Source organism: Xyrauchen texanus, chromosome 6, assembly GCF_025860055.1.
Source record: "Xyrauchen texanus isolate HMW12.3.18 chromosome 6, RBS_HiC_50CHRs, whole genome shotgun sequence".
In the NCBI taxonomy this organism is placed as follows: domain Eukaryota; kingdom Metazoa; phylum Chordata; class Actinopteri; order Cypriniformes; family Catostomidae; genus Xyrauchen; species Xyrauchen texanus.
In genome coordinates, this window is record NC_068281.1 from 37,719,365 (window position 1) to 37,735,792 (window position 16,428).

Genomic DNA, 16,428 nt, shown 5'->3' on the forward strand with positions numbered 1-16,428 from the left:
CAGCACAATCAGGGCTTTGCTGCCCCACTTTATGTAACTGACTGCCATATGCCATCCAATATGTTTAGTAAATCACTGTTAGTCTTGCACATGCCATCTTTTCCTTGGGTTGAGGGATCTGTCTGTGGAGTTAACTGTACTGCCAGTGTAAAATACAACTGCTTAAATTATGTATTTTTAGCTCTTTCGTTTAACTAATTAGGCCCATCTTGTAGATATGATGTAGTTTGTTCCTCAGTAATAATGTGTAGTTAACAGTAACAACCAACAAACAGCTAGTTACTTATGCTTCATAATTGTAACATAGTTGACAAAAAAATAAAAATTCTGTCAATATTAACACATCCTTGTGTCGTTCTATTACCATATGCTGATTATTATATATAGTTCAAGCTTGAAATAACACCTATTAAGATAATTCTACATCTGTACTTAGTTCAATCATGTCAAAATTAAAATCTTCAACTTATAAGTAAATATTACTTAATTTTGTTTGTTATATTTGCAAAGATTTGTTCTAATATTCCCAGCATTCTCCGGTGCATGAATAAGTAATGAGGTAGCATCATCTCACTGTTGTCCTGTCTTATAACACTGATGTTGTTGTTGATTTTGTTGTCACAACTTGTTGTTTTATGATGGAGTTCGTTTTCTGCTCAAAATATATCCAGTGATTGTTTGTGTCCTTGTGCGTTGTGCCCCAGGTCCATCTAACACTCCTGCTGTCTAACATTCCCTTTGTTGTCTTAAAGGGTTAGTTCACCCAAAAATAAAAATGATCCCATAATTTACTCACTGTCAAGCCATCCTAGGTGTATTTGACTTTCTTCTTTCAGCCAAACACAATCGGAGTTATATTACAAAATATCCTGGCTCTATCGTGTGCTTTTTTGGGCTTCAAAATCTAAGGTACCATTCACTCTCATTATAAAGCTTGGAAGAGCCAGGATATTTTTTTATATAACTCCGAAAGAAGAAAGTCATATACACCTAGGATGGCTTGAGGGTAAGTAAATTATGGGATCATTAAAATTTCTGGGTGAACTAGCCCTTTAAGATAAAGTGCTTGAAGTGAATAACGTGTCTTAAAAGTGTATAGGTTTTATATACTTATAAAACCTGTGTGCAAAAACTTGCAAATGAAAATGTAAGTAAATCTTACATGCTGTTTTTACAGTGCAACAGCAGAAATGATTTGAAAATGTATTTCAATTGGGATCAGTTGAATGTGTTTAGAGATTAACTGCAGTATTTGACTCTGCTTATTTCAGTGAAGTGGAATTAAGAAGCTCTTCATCAAATAGCCATCAGCTAAACCACATGTGTCCCCCGAGTTCAGCATGACCTTGCTCTCTCTAACTTAAAACTTCACTAAATAGAGCTCAAGTGTGATGTCACATGGGGATGGAGAAAGGTCCCGTTAGTCTTCTGGCCTAGCTGTCGCTTGCTCCAATCACACTGTTTCTCTTGGTCTCTCTCTCTTTCACATTCTCCTTTTCTCCCCCTTTTCCCCCCACTTTCTATACTGAAAATGTAGTGACCTGCAATTTGTTAAGGATCTATCTTTTCTTGATCTTTACTTGAACCCATAAAAGGAACTTTTCCTGGTGTAACTTAAAAAAAAAATATTAATAATCAGATGACTTAAAAATGTGCTTCATGTGGAAATATAATGTTTTGTTGCTGTTTTGTTTTGTTTTTTACTACATGGAAGCATTCACCATTTAACAGCTGACGGAAGTAACATTTCAAATGCTCGTGATGTGTTGCCATTAGCTGTAGTGCGTTAGCTATACTCGGTTCAACAGTTGTCGCTCAAAGAATTACCTTATTATCACAGCGTAGGGTGATGGTAAAACATTCATCTCACATTTCTAAGGTGCTATCTCCACTGAAGTTTTGCTAGTTGCCACATTTTCCATTATTTACAATTGTTTTGTCAGAACAGCAATGCAGCCAGGTAACTCCGCCCCCTTCCGCTACGTACGGCAAGCCGTGAGCACTGAGTGCATGAACTGTCCAACATTCCACACTCCAACCAGATCCACATTGAAGAAGTGCATCATCGGGTACACATAGTACACTTATTTTTTCAGTGTAAACATACTATTTGCACTACAAATTTGCTACAAAATAAAGTGTAGAAGTGTGCGGATTGGGAAGCACCAAGACAATCCTGTGATTAACTTAGCAACATGCTAATTCTGTTGGAATGAATGAAGAGCCGAGTCTCCCATGGTCTTCATGTGAGGATGGTAAATGGTAAATGGTCTGCATTTATATATCGGCTTTTTAATCTTAGCGGTATTCAAAGCGCTTTACACAGCATCTCATTCACCCATTCATTCACACACCAATGACAGCAGAGCTGCCATACAAGGTGCTTGCCTACCATTTCGAGCTACTTGGGATTCAGTGTCTTGCCCAAGGACAATTCAGCATGTGGAGTCGTGTGGGCTGGAAATCGAACCAACAACCCTGCGATTAGTGGATAACAATTAGTGGGTGGGGTGGCCAGCATGGCTGCCAATGTAAATCAGTCACTTATCAGGTTCCATTTCAGTTGGATGCTGCCTTAGAAGACAGCTGCCTTTTTAGGGAGTAGAGAGCAAGGCAGCTCACTAGGTTTTGGAACAGAACTCATGTCAAACTATCTGCATTTCCTGATTTAATGTATACTGTTGGTGTTTTAGGGATGAGACTCTAAAACATCAAGTGTTTTCAATTTTAACCCTAAAACAGACAAGAGTGGAAAATAATAGGCAAAAAATCTCATGTCACTTTTTATATCATTTGGATTTAAGTAACAGATATCCAAAGGAATTTTTTATATATTTTGGATTTTATGAGTTGTATTTCCCAGTATACGTTGTCCTACATATCATACGTGTGTGTGTGTGTGTGTGTGTGTGTGTGTGTGTGTGTGTGTGTGTGTGTGTGTGTGTGTGTGTGTGACAAAACTGAGAAAAGTTTAGCTTTAGGTTGCATGTATGATGTGTAAGTGTAATAAATGTGCAGTATTGTGGATTAACACTTTTTCTCTCCTCAATCTGTCAACGGATCTCAGGGGATACACACACTTCAGAATGTTATAGATAAAAGCATGAACAACATATGATTTAATTGTCTTCTTCTGGATCTTAATACAATGTAATATTAGCAGTTAATTGTATTTTTTTTACTGAAGAAAAGTAGGATTAATATATAATGAATTCTAACAAATTCAGCATGTCCTGCACCATGGGTGGCCATGTTGGTTTTAGGTCAGGCTGACTTAACAATTAGTGATGTCCAATTCGTGAACGAATCGTTCTTTCGAACCGGTTCTTTATATTGAACCAGTTCACCAAATTGGACTGAATCATTTGAAATAGTTTGCATCTCGAGTCAACACTGATCCACAAATTACTTTTAACCTGTCTCTCGGATGTGCCTGACACTCCGAATCGAAATGAGCCAATAACCGTAAGTAATATGATACTAGAACTGGTGATATCTGCTTTTGCCAACTCTTCTTTGCAATTAACCACTCCAACTATTTCACAAATCAAACTGACTGCTTGGGTCGCAACATTTCTCAAGTCAACAGTACAATTATTCGCTCACAGGAGTTCTTGAGTCAACAGTACACTGAACTGAGAACCACCTCTTTCGGAGGTGTCCGACATTCTGGGAAGGATGAGCTACTGACATTGAGCATGTGTGTGTGACTAAGGGGCGAAATGTATGTTTCAGGTGTATTTTGCTGAACAACAGAGAGTGTAACAAATAAAACATACAGGAAATATGTTTATGACTTGATTGTATTACCATTTTATCAACTTACAGATCTCAAGTCAACAGTACATTGAGTCGTTTGCAGAAGTTCTCGAGTCAACAGTACACTGATCCGAGGACAGCAGTTCTCGAGTCAACAGTACACAGAACTGATAATTGCCTCTTTCGAACATAAAACTGAGAACTGCTGATCAGTGAGCAGCTGATGAGCATGCATGAACCGAAAACTTGAATGAGGGGGCAAAACTTTTCAGTCGAGAGATGTAAACATTTTTACTACTGAGTATTGTGCATGCAGATTATATCTGAAGTTGTGATGAGCTGGATCATGGTTTGTGTAAAAAAGGGTGAGTTGATTAAGACTATTTTAATCACTTTTTATGCTTTAAACATGTGTAGAACATCCATGTTTGTATATCAGTGTCAGTATTGGGTGCTTTAGGTGCAAAATGTAATGTAGGATGTGTTGTACAATCACTGAATGAAACACTGATGACCATAAACACCATTATCATTATAACATAATTAAATAAAATGTTATAATCAGCAATATGCCATTATATATGTCTTTATTGAATGTGTTTGTGCATGTATTCTACGACGCTGGCATATTAGCTTTATACACTCACCTAAAGGATTATTAGGACACCTGTTCAATTTCTCATTAATGCAATTATCTAATCAACCAATCACATGGCAGTTGCTTCAATGCATTTAGGGGTGTGGTCCTGGTCAAGACAATCTCCTGAACTCCAAACTGAATGTCAGAATGGGAAAGAAAGGTGATTTAAGCAATTTTGAGCGTGGCATGGTTGTTGGTGCCAGACGGGCCGGTCTCGTGATTTCACAATCTGCTCAGTTACTGGGATTTTCACGCACAACCATTTCTAGGGTTTACAAAGAATGGTGTGAAAAGGAAAAACATCCAGTATGCGGCAGTCCTGTGGGCTAAAAATGCCTTGTTGATGCTAGAGGTCAAAGGAGAATGGGCCGACTAATTCAAGCTGATAGAAGAGCAACTTTGCCTGAAATAACCACTCGTTACAACCGAGGTATGCAGCAAAGCATTTGTGAAGCCACAACACCCACAACCTTGAGGCGGATGGGCTACAACAGCAGAAGACCCCACCGGGTACCACTCATCTCCACTACAAATAGGAAAGAGGCAACAATTTGCAAGAGCTCACCAAAATTGGACAGTTGAAGACTGGAAAAATGTTGCCTGGTCTGATGAGTCTCGATTTCTGTTGAGACATTCAGATGGTAGAGTCAGAATTTGGCGTAAACAGAATGAGAACATGGATCCATCATGCCTTGTTACCACTGTGCAGGCTGGTGGTGGTGGTGTAATGGTGTGGGGGATGTTTTCTTGGCACACTTTAGGCCCCTTAGTGCCAATTGGGCATCGTTTAAATGCCACGGCCTACCTGAGCATTGTTTCTGACCATGTCCATCCCTTTATGGCCACCATGTATCCATCCTCTGATGGCTACTTCCAGCAATGCACCATGTCACAAAGCTCGAATCATTTCAAATTGGATTCTTGAACATGACAATGAGTTCACTGTACTAAAATGGCCCACACAGTCACCAGATCTCAACCCAATAGAGCATCTTTGGGATGTGGTGGAACGGGAGCTTCGTGCCCTGGATGTGCATCCCACAAATCTCCATCAACTGCAAGATGCTGTCCTTTCAATATGGGCCAACATTTCTAAAGAATGCTTTCAGCACCTTGTTGAATCAATGCCACGTAGAATTAAGGCAGTTCTGAAGGCGAAAGGGGGTCAAACACAGTATTAGTATGGTGTTCCTAATAATCCTTTAGGTGAGTGTATATTGACATCATTACGTGATGACGTAAATTAACGTCATTGAAATGAACTGTCCAATAGAACCAGTTCGCAGAAAAGATTCAGACTTCCCATCTTTATTAACAATCACAGAAAATTTTAACCAGGTCATGTGACCACATACTCAAAACAGACCCAGCTATGATAAATGATAACAAGACTGCGTGAGAAACTCTTTCTCATACCCCCATAAGAAACTGAGTATGTATCTTGTGGTGCACGTTGCCTGTTTATGGGTTAACTTTGATGCTTGATTGATGTTTTTTTTGTTTGTTATAGTATTTCCTCTTGCATTTATTCCCATATTTGTCAATAACAGAGGCTGTGTCTCATTTGGAAGGATGCGTCCTCCGGAGGTCGCAATTGTCGGCCGTATACATCATCAAGGCTGTCTCGTTTCAGAAAAGCGAGTAGGATACTTAGACGTTCTTTCACGGGATTTTGGAGGATGCATGAGGTGTATCCTTCGTGGGCACTCACAACCCACAATTCTTCCACAAATTGCTTCAAAGGAAATGTCTACTAAAATGACACCAATTTGCCCATATATATGATGTGTAAGGAATGTTAATTCCCAAGTTAAAGTACCTCAGTAGATGGTGCAGAGTATATAATATGTATAATTAATGTATAAATAAAATAAAGTATTAGACTATAACTACACCTGTAAAATCTATTTTCTTTTGTGAGTGGCATGCTGTCATAGCAATGTTACATTCTGTTTCCGTTTGTCATTTAAATGAGACTTGTTTAAAGGAGGATACTCTGTATACTGCAGCCTTCAAAGGACGCATCCTACCTAGCAAGCAGCCTATGAAACGAGACACAGCCAGACTTATTCACTTCCTCTGTCTGTGCTAATATCTAAAATGTCTGGCTCTGACAGATGCATTATATCATGACCCCCTCAAACTGACAATACTTTACTGCATTGCAGATACCAGAAAAAATATTTTGGATGTCAGAAGTAGTGTATGGAGTTAAAGGAAGTGTTGGTAAATTACTAGTAGATACTTTCTTAGAATATTACTTTCCCAACAGAGAGGCTAAATTGCATATAAGCCCCTTTGAATAAAGACAGGGAAATAAATTGCAGTCATCTTGACAGATAAATGATACTATTCCAGTGATGTAAAAATCAAATCACATTTGTTGTGTATCATTCCTATGAATAATGCAACATTCTCACTGACAGAAAGAACAATGTTATTACATTTCTGAAAATAATGTGATTTGAATTTCCCATGGTCTCGGCCACATAGCTAGGGCATTGTGTGTGTTTGCCAGGGCGTTTCTACAGTATACTGTTGCTGATGGACATGGATGTTAGGGTGTTCTGGGTGGTTGCTAGGGCATTGCTAAGTAATTTTATAGGCCATATGGGTGGTTGCTAGGGCTTTGCTCGATAATTTACAGGGTGTTTTGGGTTGTTGCCAGGGCGTTGCTATTCAGATGCTAAGTTCTGAGTGGTTTTTCACATGTTGCAAAATGGATGCTTGGGTGTTCTGTGGGGTTGCTACTAGGGCATATGGGTGGTTGCTAGGGATTAGGGATCATTTACAGGGTGTTGTGGGTGGTTGCCAGGGCATTGCTAGCTAATTTATAGGGTGATATGTGCAGTTGCCAGGATATTGCTATGCAGTTACTTAGGTGTGTTTTTTTAGCATGTTGCTATATTGATTGATTTGGGTGTTTCAGGTAATTGCTAGGGTGTTTGGGTGGATTCTGGGGTGTGTTTCTTTGGTAATTTATAAGGTGTTTTGGGTGGTTGCCAGTGCATTACTATGCAGTTGAGTGGTTTATAGTATGTTTCTTTATGGATGTTTCTGTGTCCTAGTTGGTAGCTTGGCTGTAGAGCTGTTGTGATGTCAATTTGTAGACGAACCTGGAAGTCTAATTTGGCCTCTGGATTTTCCTATGGGGTTTTAAAATGGGGTTTTTCAACTTATGAGTAAAATAAAATCTGTGGTAAACATTACTTGACGATATGTGGACATTTTGTTCTACAACATTACACACATTCATACCTCAAACATAATTTTTGATGCCGCCGTGTGATTTAAAAAAAAGTTTAAAAAGTATGCAATTCAATACGGCTTCAAAATTCACTTTTGAGGTATAAAGTGTGTAATATATTGTTGAACAAACGTATCGTCAAATAATGTTTACCACATATCTTATTTTACAAATAAACACCCATTATAAAACCCCATACAAAACTACAGATGGAACCCAGTGGACTACAAACTGAACAGCTCTATTGCTAGGTAATTTATAGGGTGTTGTGGGTGGTTGCCAGGGCACTGCAATGCAGTTGCTAAGGTGCTAAAGTGGTTTTTCACATGTACCTATCTGGATGATAGGGTGATATAGACCCCCAAGACTCTAAGTCCCTAGATATGATTTGGGTCCCTTCTTCAATGTATGTCTTTTTTTTTTTTTTTTTTGCAGAAGCCCAACAATGTGCTAAGTTATTTACAATATATCGGCTGAATAAGAAAATTGACAATTTTGTAAATGCATAAACAACAACAGAAGTGTGATTTTAGTGTTTTCTCCTCGCTTTTAAATGTGATGCGGCCATTGATTTTGCTATCTTAACCATTCAATTACATCTTTAGTTGCAGAAAAGACCTACATCTGCTTTTATAAACACCATTAACTAGTTATTAAAGAGAAAAATTAGAAGAATGCTTAAAGGAAGCTGCTCTCTCTCTCTCTCTCTCTCTCTCTCTCTCAGTTTCTACATCATATCCTTATCCAGGCTAATAGTTATAAACTTGTTGGGCCACTTTGAACTATGTTATGACATGAGGCCTGATTCATTGATTGTGGCAGCTCTCCAGCCCTCTGCATCCAGAGATGATTTATGTATGCCTACATCTCTGATGATACCTATTAAGCTGTAATCTAATATCAACAGACATCCTGCCAAATGGAGCAGATTGCCCATAACTGTGAATGTGAAAGGAGGACAGATCTGCTAAACTGAGGGCTGTGAGCCTTCTGATCTATTGCCTGACCTCGTTCTGTCTCACTTAAGGGAAGCCAGTAGAGCAAAACAATGAAAAGAACCCATAAACACCTCGTTCTGGCTTGCCTTAGCAGTCTGAAAAGTCTGGGCACTGAGACTTCTCCGTTAATGGAGGTCTAGTGAACACAAGTGTATTCAACAAAGTGACTCAGTGCCAGTTTGTTTTGCGATATGTTTCGGGTTAGCCTGTTTAAAACTGTGCTTCTCTTCCGCAGCAGTCAAACAGACGTGTCCACCGGAGAAGTTTGACTGTGGAGGGACGTGTGTGTCGCTGTCCTGGCGTTGTGACGGTGAAAGAGACTGTGAAAATGGTGCAGATGAAGAGGACTGCGCAGCGGGTGAGTCTCTCCGACTGTTTGTTTGATTCATCGCAGGGAGTTCTGTTTAAAGAGGTGATACTTTTAACTCAATTTAACCCTGATGCTGTGGACTCTGCTACAGTCCTGGTGCTAAAGACACAAGGTAGTTGAAAGATCTGGCTGCCAGTTTATTTCCTGTGCACTGATTTGTTTTTGTTTTTTAAGGCTGTCGATTTAACGTGTTAATTCAGTGTGATTTATTTTTAAATAGAAAAATAGTATGTCTTAATTAAATGAATCATGCCTCCTGTCCATACGAAAATTCTGTGACAAGTACTTTTCCTACCAACGGAGCAATTCAAGCTTGAATTACCACCCTAATGTTTTTGAATGTCACATTCAGCAGGGGGAAGTCAGTGCATCTTCAGCTGTGCAGGCAACTAACCAACTGTTGGTTAACTGAAACAAGGACAGCTGCATGCTGCACAACAGAATGCAGGAGTTTCAAGCATTTTTCACTCATTGCATTTTACAAAGTTTGAAACTACATTTAACATGGCACAGAGCCCTAAAAATGTGGCATTCTGGCTGAAAACCATTGGAATGAAATGCAACCATTGAAAGACACTCTACCAGTCTGTTTGAGGCATATGTACATAGACTACCATAATATTATGCACAGAACGCAAGATTGTACTGTGAAAACAGCAAATTATGGGTTAATCATTCCATTAAGGGATGCGAAAACTAACCTATTAAGGTTGAGTTTTTGAGAGTAACCAGCAGACTATACATTATACCCTACATAAATTTCATATAGATTGTGATGCTGTATATTGTACATTTCAACCTTAATCTGAAATATGAATATTATTGGCTGCGTTACCAAGCATTTATTGTCAAAGAAAAGTAGAGCTGTCGAAAAGATGTCCTTGACATCCTCATCCAAGGTTTTCTTGATAAATTGTCTAGGCTCATGGGAATTAATGTTAAAATGGCAGAGCCTATTCTCACATGTCATGCTCATTGACTGCCTCAACAATTTTAGTGGGAGGTGCTTGAGTGCTGCTAATCAGAAATGGTTGTTCTGCTTCAGCCAATCAGAAGTCTTCACAAACCCCCACTGCGAATCCCTCTGCCCTACTTTCAAGAGCCTGTGTAATTCGTTTTCTTTCTGCCTCTCACTCTTTCTCTTTGTAACATATTCTCTCCTCTGTCTTTCACTCTATCGGTCTGCTACACCGTCTGTCTCTCATTAATTGCCTCTCACTCTCACTCAGTTTCCCCAAGCTGTCTTTCTCTCTTCCCCCAATTATATCGGCTCCTCTCTTCTTCCTCTCTTCTAAACTGATTACTAAACTAAAGTCATTCTTTGAGGTGGTAAAATATGATAATTTGAAAGATTCCTATCAGCATCTTTATTCATAATTTGACCATTTTTTTCTGCTTTAAAATTCTGAATATAAATATCACAAATAAGATTAATCCCTTGGAAGTATTTGCTTAAACAATTTCTAACAAATAAATAACATGGAATTTTTCCCATAAGCAGACCAATATGGATTCTGGGTCCACATAAAAATTCCAGAATATGAATGCCTGTCATTAATAAAGATCTGCACATCCCCCATGTTTGTTTATTAAATATCTTGGCTAACCTGATTATGTTTACAGCTACCATTAAGAGTGAAGTACTCTCAGCAGTAACAGACATCTCAAGTGTTTGGGAGAAATTGTTGATTTAATTGGTTAACATATTTTGCCATGTTTAAAAGAGAAGTGTGCAAGTTCTGCACCTTTAGTCATCAAATGGAATACAGCGCAACAGTGCCTGCCCACTTTTCATGGTTCTGGAAATATTTTTTAACATTCATTTTTCCAGAGGGATTTAATAAAGTACTTTATAAAAGAGTTCTAAGCCGTGAACCAAACCAACCAGCTCAAAGGTGAATCACAACATTACAAACTTTGATCTAAAGCAAAAAGTTTTTTAAAGATTAGACAAAAAGGCACAAGACCGTGACCTTAATGTCTTTACTGAGGGAATGAACTACAATACCATGAAGTATTGTGAATGATGTAATTGAAAATAAAACAATGGAATTTTTTTACAAATATTGATTTTAGGTTGACAATTGTAAGTATAGAACAATATATTTAAAGTAGGGCTGTCTATTTAACACATTAATTCAGTGCGATTAATTACATTAAGAATAACGTGTTAATAAACGTATCACTAATTATGCCCCCAGACGGTAATAAAGAATATTCCTAATATATGTGAACGTCCAATGTGACCGCCTTGCTCACGCACCACTCACGCCACACTCACAGAGGATGTGTGAACCCAGCGTTAGGCTTGACACTAGCAATAGCACAAGACAAGGATGCGTTTTTGTGTCCAAACACAGCTGGACGGAGCACAATTCTGAATGCAGATCGAGACGTGTTTTTCAATGTTTCAAACTACATTTAATTTGACACAGCGACCTTAAAATGCTGTGTTTGACACGACGCAACCAAAGTGAGAAGTTTCAGAAGCATCCGTCCGATGCATGTCTGCACATGCATCCATAAAATACGCCCTTATAATAATACATCTGTCTCAGACAGATTGACAAATTCAGTTGCAAAATTGATTTCTTTAGAATGGCCGATAAGCTTATGTTCAATGATGTATTTGATTAATTTATATTTATTTTGCCTTTCTTGCAAATGTTTGTATTTGCGTTTAATTGTGATTAATTGAATTAATTGATTAATTAATTAATTAATTGTATCATGTAGTTAATACAAAAAAATCGCTTGACATCCCTTATTTAAAGTATATTTCAAAATATGTAGATATATGGAAATAAATTGTAGTTTCAGAATCAATTGCATCATTTGCAGTGCATCATGGAAATGGGTGGTTATCGCAGAGATCTTTTCCCACAGTATTTTTTTCTACGATTCTTTCATTGGTGGATTTTCCCCTCAGGACCATAGGTTCTGTAGTTCTTTACCAGGAATTTTACTATCAAAAATATATTTAAAAAAAATGATGTTGAAATAATGCAAACTGATGGATTCAACGTTGATTAACAACCTCAGAGCTCATGGCAGGTTTGTCTTTAAATATGAATAAGTTATAGTTAATAATCAATTCCCCTAATATGGAAAAAATGAATGGGATATTTACTTCTGGAATCAGACTGTTGTGCATTGTTGGAAAAATTGTACTGTTTCCCAAACACTCCCCATCTTTCATTGGTAGACATATCCATAATATCCCCACCCTAAACATACATCATTGGTTGAACCCTTGTTTCTATATTGGGATGGTAGAGATGCTCGAACAAACCAAGCAATTTTAGGATAGTGCCACAGCGTTACCTATTTCTAATAAATATTGTATTATTTGTTTATGCACATTAAGCTCTATGTATTAAATAATAATCAATATTTTAATATAAAAAATGACACAATTAAGCTTTAAATCCATTCCACAGAATTCTAAAAATGTTCCTTTAAAATCAGCACAGAAATGTGAAAGTCTGCGGATGCCATCTGGGGCTACCAATAAGTGATTGATTGTATCTCTCTGTTAAATACTTTACAGTTACTATAGACTGTACTTTACTGTTACTGCAGACTGTGTAATCTGCATATAGAGAGCTGCAGAACTGCAAATCTGTACATATCGTAAATGGGTCATAATTCCGGCTTACATACTTTTACAAGTTTCTTCATGTTTCATCATTACAGAGACATATTAAAGATTGTATTAGACATACTGGTCAAGCTAATCAAGTTAAATTGGCAACATCAGGGTGGACAATAACAGGGTGGACATTCAGTGGATAAATGAGCCGCTACATGGTCTGTGATTGAAATCTAGCAAACATATTTGTAAACTAATATATCTTCCTAAAACAGGGTGGACATGTTATGCTTGACCACATATGATTAACACCACAAAATAAAGGAAAACAATGGAGTTATAAACTTCAAATAACTCAAAGAAATTTTGCAGAATGGCTGATGTCCACCTCCAGTGTGTGTGATGTCATTTCCTAACATATATCTTCAATGAAAGGTCATGGTGTCATGACATAACTGGGTGCACAATAAATCATGGGACACACAAAAAACCTCCACTATCAGTGTTAATATTACACATTTACCACAAATTAATACATGTTATTGAGAGAATGCAGTACTAAACTCTAAACTGTATTTGACCTGATACTGCTTCAGCATGTGGGTGACTCTCTCCACTCACTGTCATACATTTTCTTAGTCGATGATGGCAGTGACAACAGTTGTCAGGGACGGGGAATGGCAGAATTCAAGTGATAATGCACCAATTACAACAAAGAATCTCCAGTTTCACTAAACAGCATCCAATCCAGTTAAAGGGAAACTAACACAACAGTACATTATGGACTTCTGAAGCAGCAAAACGTGGGTATACCGAGGGTAAATGCAAATATTGATCCTTAGAAGACGTTATACACAAACAGCACTGGGGAAAAAAGTTAAGCATATGGCGTAAACATGCGTACGGCTCCGACTACACCACTGGTTGTCAGCACAGACACACACAGTACAATATAACAGTACAACACAGTGTGCAAAGACTTCATAGTACAAAAATCATGAAATATTGGATGAGAATCAGTCCTTGTCTATGAAGTCAACTTTTGTAATTGCAGCCATTAAGGAGGCGGACAGCCTCGAGGAAGAAGTTGACATTGTGGTGGGAGGTCTTTGTGCATATAGATTTCCACCGTTTACCAGAGGGAAGTAAGCGAAGAGATAATGCCGATGATGGTATGGTCTGAGGCGATCTTGAGAGTTCTATTTGAGGCTCTGAATGTAAAGAGGTCCTCGGATGATTTCACCTGGCTCCTGATGATAATTGATTTCCTGCCTTACTCTGCCAGGTCTTTGCGGTGTAATACACCTTTAATTATCCACCGCTGAAGGCCTCATAACTTTAATCCACTGTGATGATACGCAGACAGCGGCAACCACACATCTGCTATGTACAAATCAATGCAGTTCTACAGAGAGTTCAGTGAATGCAAAGATTTCTCAGTATTGAATCCAATTTCCTTTTGACTTGATTTACCACAGATTGAGATTGAAACTTCAAATACCTTTTCCAGTATTTGTTAATATTTCTATTGATTCTGTCTGCTATACATAAAACCATATCGGAGGGGCGAGGGGGTATCCCTTTTGTGTTTGCCGTCAGTCTGTGGGTACCTAAGAAAGATAAGGGGCATTTAGCACCCCAAGCCCCTCCCCATTCGCAACGCTACTGCTAGGAGTGTTGGAGTTTGTTGGCGTATAATTATTTTTAACAGCAAAATGACGCCATTGACGTGTGACGCCATTGACATTGAGTGAAATCTTAATGACAGGCTTAATATGACTTTGATAACTACCCAGTGCGTTAGGCTAAATGGTAAACCCTCTAAGAAGACACTTTTATTAGTAGGTGCTAAAATGCAATTCTCTGTACTATCTTTAGTTATAACTTTCTCTCATTTACATTCATGTATTTGGCAGATCCAAAGGAACATACATGGTATAAATTTTATCAGTGTTCCCGGAAAACAAACCCACAACCTTGTTGTTGCTAACGCCATTTTCTATGAGCTAAATTAGCATCACTCACTATCCATCACATCTCTCCCTGTACATATATTACATTTACATGCATTGTAACAGAAATGCACAGCCTGCTAGTCATTCATCAAAAACACACTGTGCTGGTACAACACTCAAAAAACTCAAATCCCTTCCTCCTTGCATCCCTCCTATTCACCAGTGTTAGCAAGCAGCAGGCAACTTATTAAAGTCAATCGCACTTTGGCGTTTGGTTAATTGAGTCTTCTATGTATTGAATTATGCATGATTCTCTGTAGCAGGTTTGATTATCAGCCCTTTTAGAAGCTTAAATTGCTCATCATGTAAAATCACACGCAACAACTCGCTCAGCATTTCAAATCTAGTCACAGGCTGAGTGCTATGCTAATCTATGTTTACTGACAAAGTTACAGTTTAGGTTATATACCTGACCTATTAGCTGCACAAAGACACAGAAAGATGCCTTAGGCTTTGTTTGAAATGGAATACACATACTGCATACTGTTCTTTATCAGAGATTATTCAGCCTGAGGCTGACCTCTGGTATTAAAATTAATGGGAGAAATTAGAATGGACAATGCCCAATGATCTAGTAAAGGAAGGGGGGTGGGGGTGTACGACATGCCGGGGGTTAACATTTTAATGAGGAAAAAATTACTGAGTGAATCTTTAAGCTTTGTTGGCATCATCTCTGACATACTACCACTAAACCTGTTTTAAACCCGGAAACAAATTCCTCAAATGCTTAATTTAACCTGGTGCTCCATTGTGCATAGATTAGATGAACTATGAAAAATTATAAATAAATGTAATTCTGACTTGCTTGCCTCTTTGCTATAGCATATTGGGTGGGTGAGTATACTGTTTGCTTGGAATTACAGAAACATATTTTTGCCTCACTTTTGAGTACACTTGTGCCCAAGAGCATAAATGTTTGCCCCTCTCTTGGTATGCACATAAACAAACAAAAACATTCTCTCTGGTGAATTCTGCTGGCCACTAGTAGAAGCTAATATGGGTGGACTGTCCGTCATTTCTCTCTCCCCTCAGGATAGACATGGCCCACGGCTTCACCTCTACTAATCAGAACCTCTCATCATCACGCCAGTGCGGTTTCCAGGGAAGATGGTCAGACTGGCTTTGCTCCAACATCAAGCACCACTGGGTCTTTTATTAGACTGAGTGTGGCTATCTAAGAGTGCTGACTGAAAGCTATAGGAAAATCAATGCAGGCCCATTCATTTCCTTAGATTCTAGATCTCTGGCAATCACATTCATAGATACAGTATATGAATATGATCGGGAACTACAGAGCATTTGAATATACAGTATACTGTATATAGATTACATCTTTGCCCTAACATCAAAGGTGTTACTAGAGAAAAAGATTTATGATCTAATGTGGATTTTCTTTATAGGAAAAATATAATTATGCCTTGTAACAGGTGCATGTAACAGGAGTAGATATAGCATTTTAGCTTAGCATAAAGTCACTGCCCCTTTGCCCTCCTGGGCTGAAGTGTCCCTCTGGAGGAAGTAACATAATTTTCTTTTTATCCAGCATCAGAGTGATTTATATGAGGAATAATACAACACCTATTCTCAGCACCGGAGCCTCGGGCCGCTTCACTGCCTCCCGACGCCGCATTACCTGTTCCGCACCGCTGCGAAGCCCCGCCGGGTATGTCCAAAATACTCGTCCCCTTGGTACCCCTAGCACCGAGCTTAGAGGCGTGGCTTTCACTGCCCAGCCCATCATGCTGGCTGCACTGGACCATTTGACTCGGTTAGCAATGCAGTTTGCCAGGCCTCCGCCCCCCTTCCT

The 16,428-nt window shown here is 38.6% G+C and overlaps 1 protein-coding gene across 4 annotated transcripts in view; it reads left to right on the forward strand.

The window, feature by feature from the left end:
• LOC127645476 (low-density lipoprotein receptor-related protein 8-like) overlaps window positions 1-16,428 on the forward strand; it is a 129,605-nt gene that overhangs the window by 50,132 nt on the left and 63,045 nt on the right. For 3 of the 4 annotated variants that reach the window (XM_052129107.1, XM_052129104.1, XM_052129106.1), the window contains exon 4: window positions 8,880-9,002. In XM_052129107.1, coding sequence (XP_051985067.1) covers window positions 8,880-9,002 — 123 coding nt within the window. The remainder of the gene's footprint in view (window positions 1-8,879; window positions 9,003-16,428) is intronic. The other variant, XM_052129105.1, reaches the window with a different exon arrangement.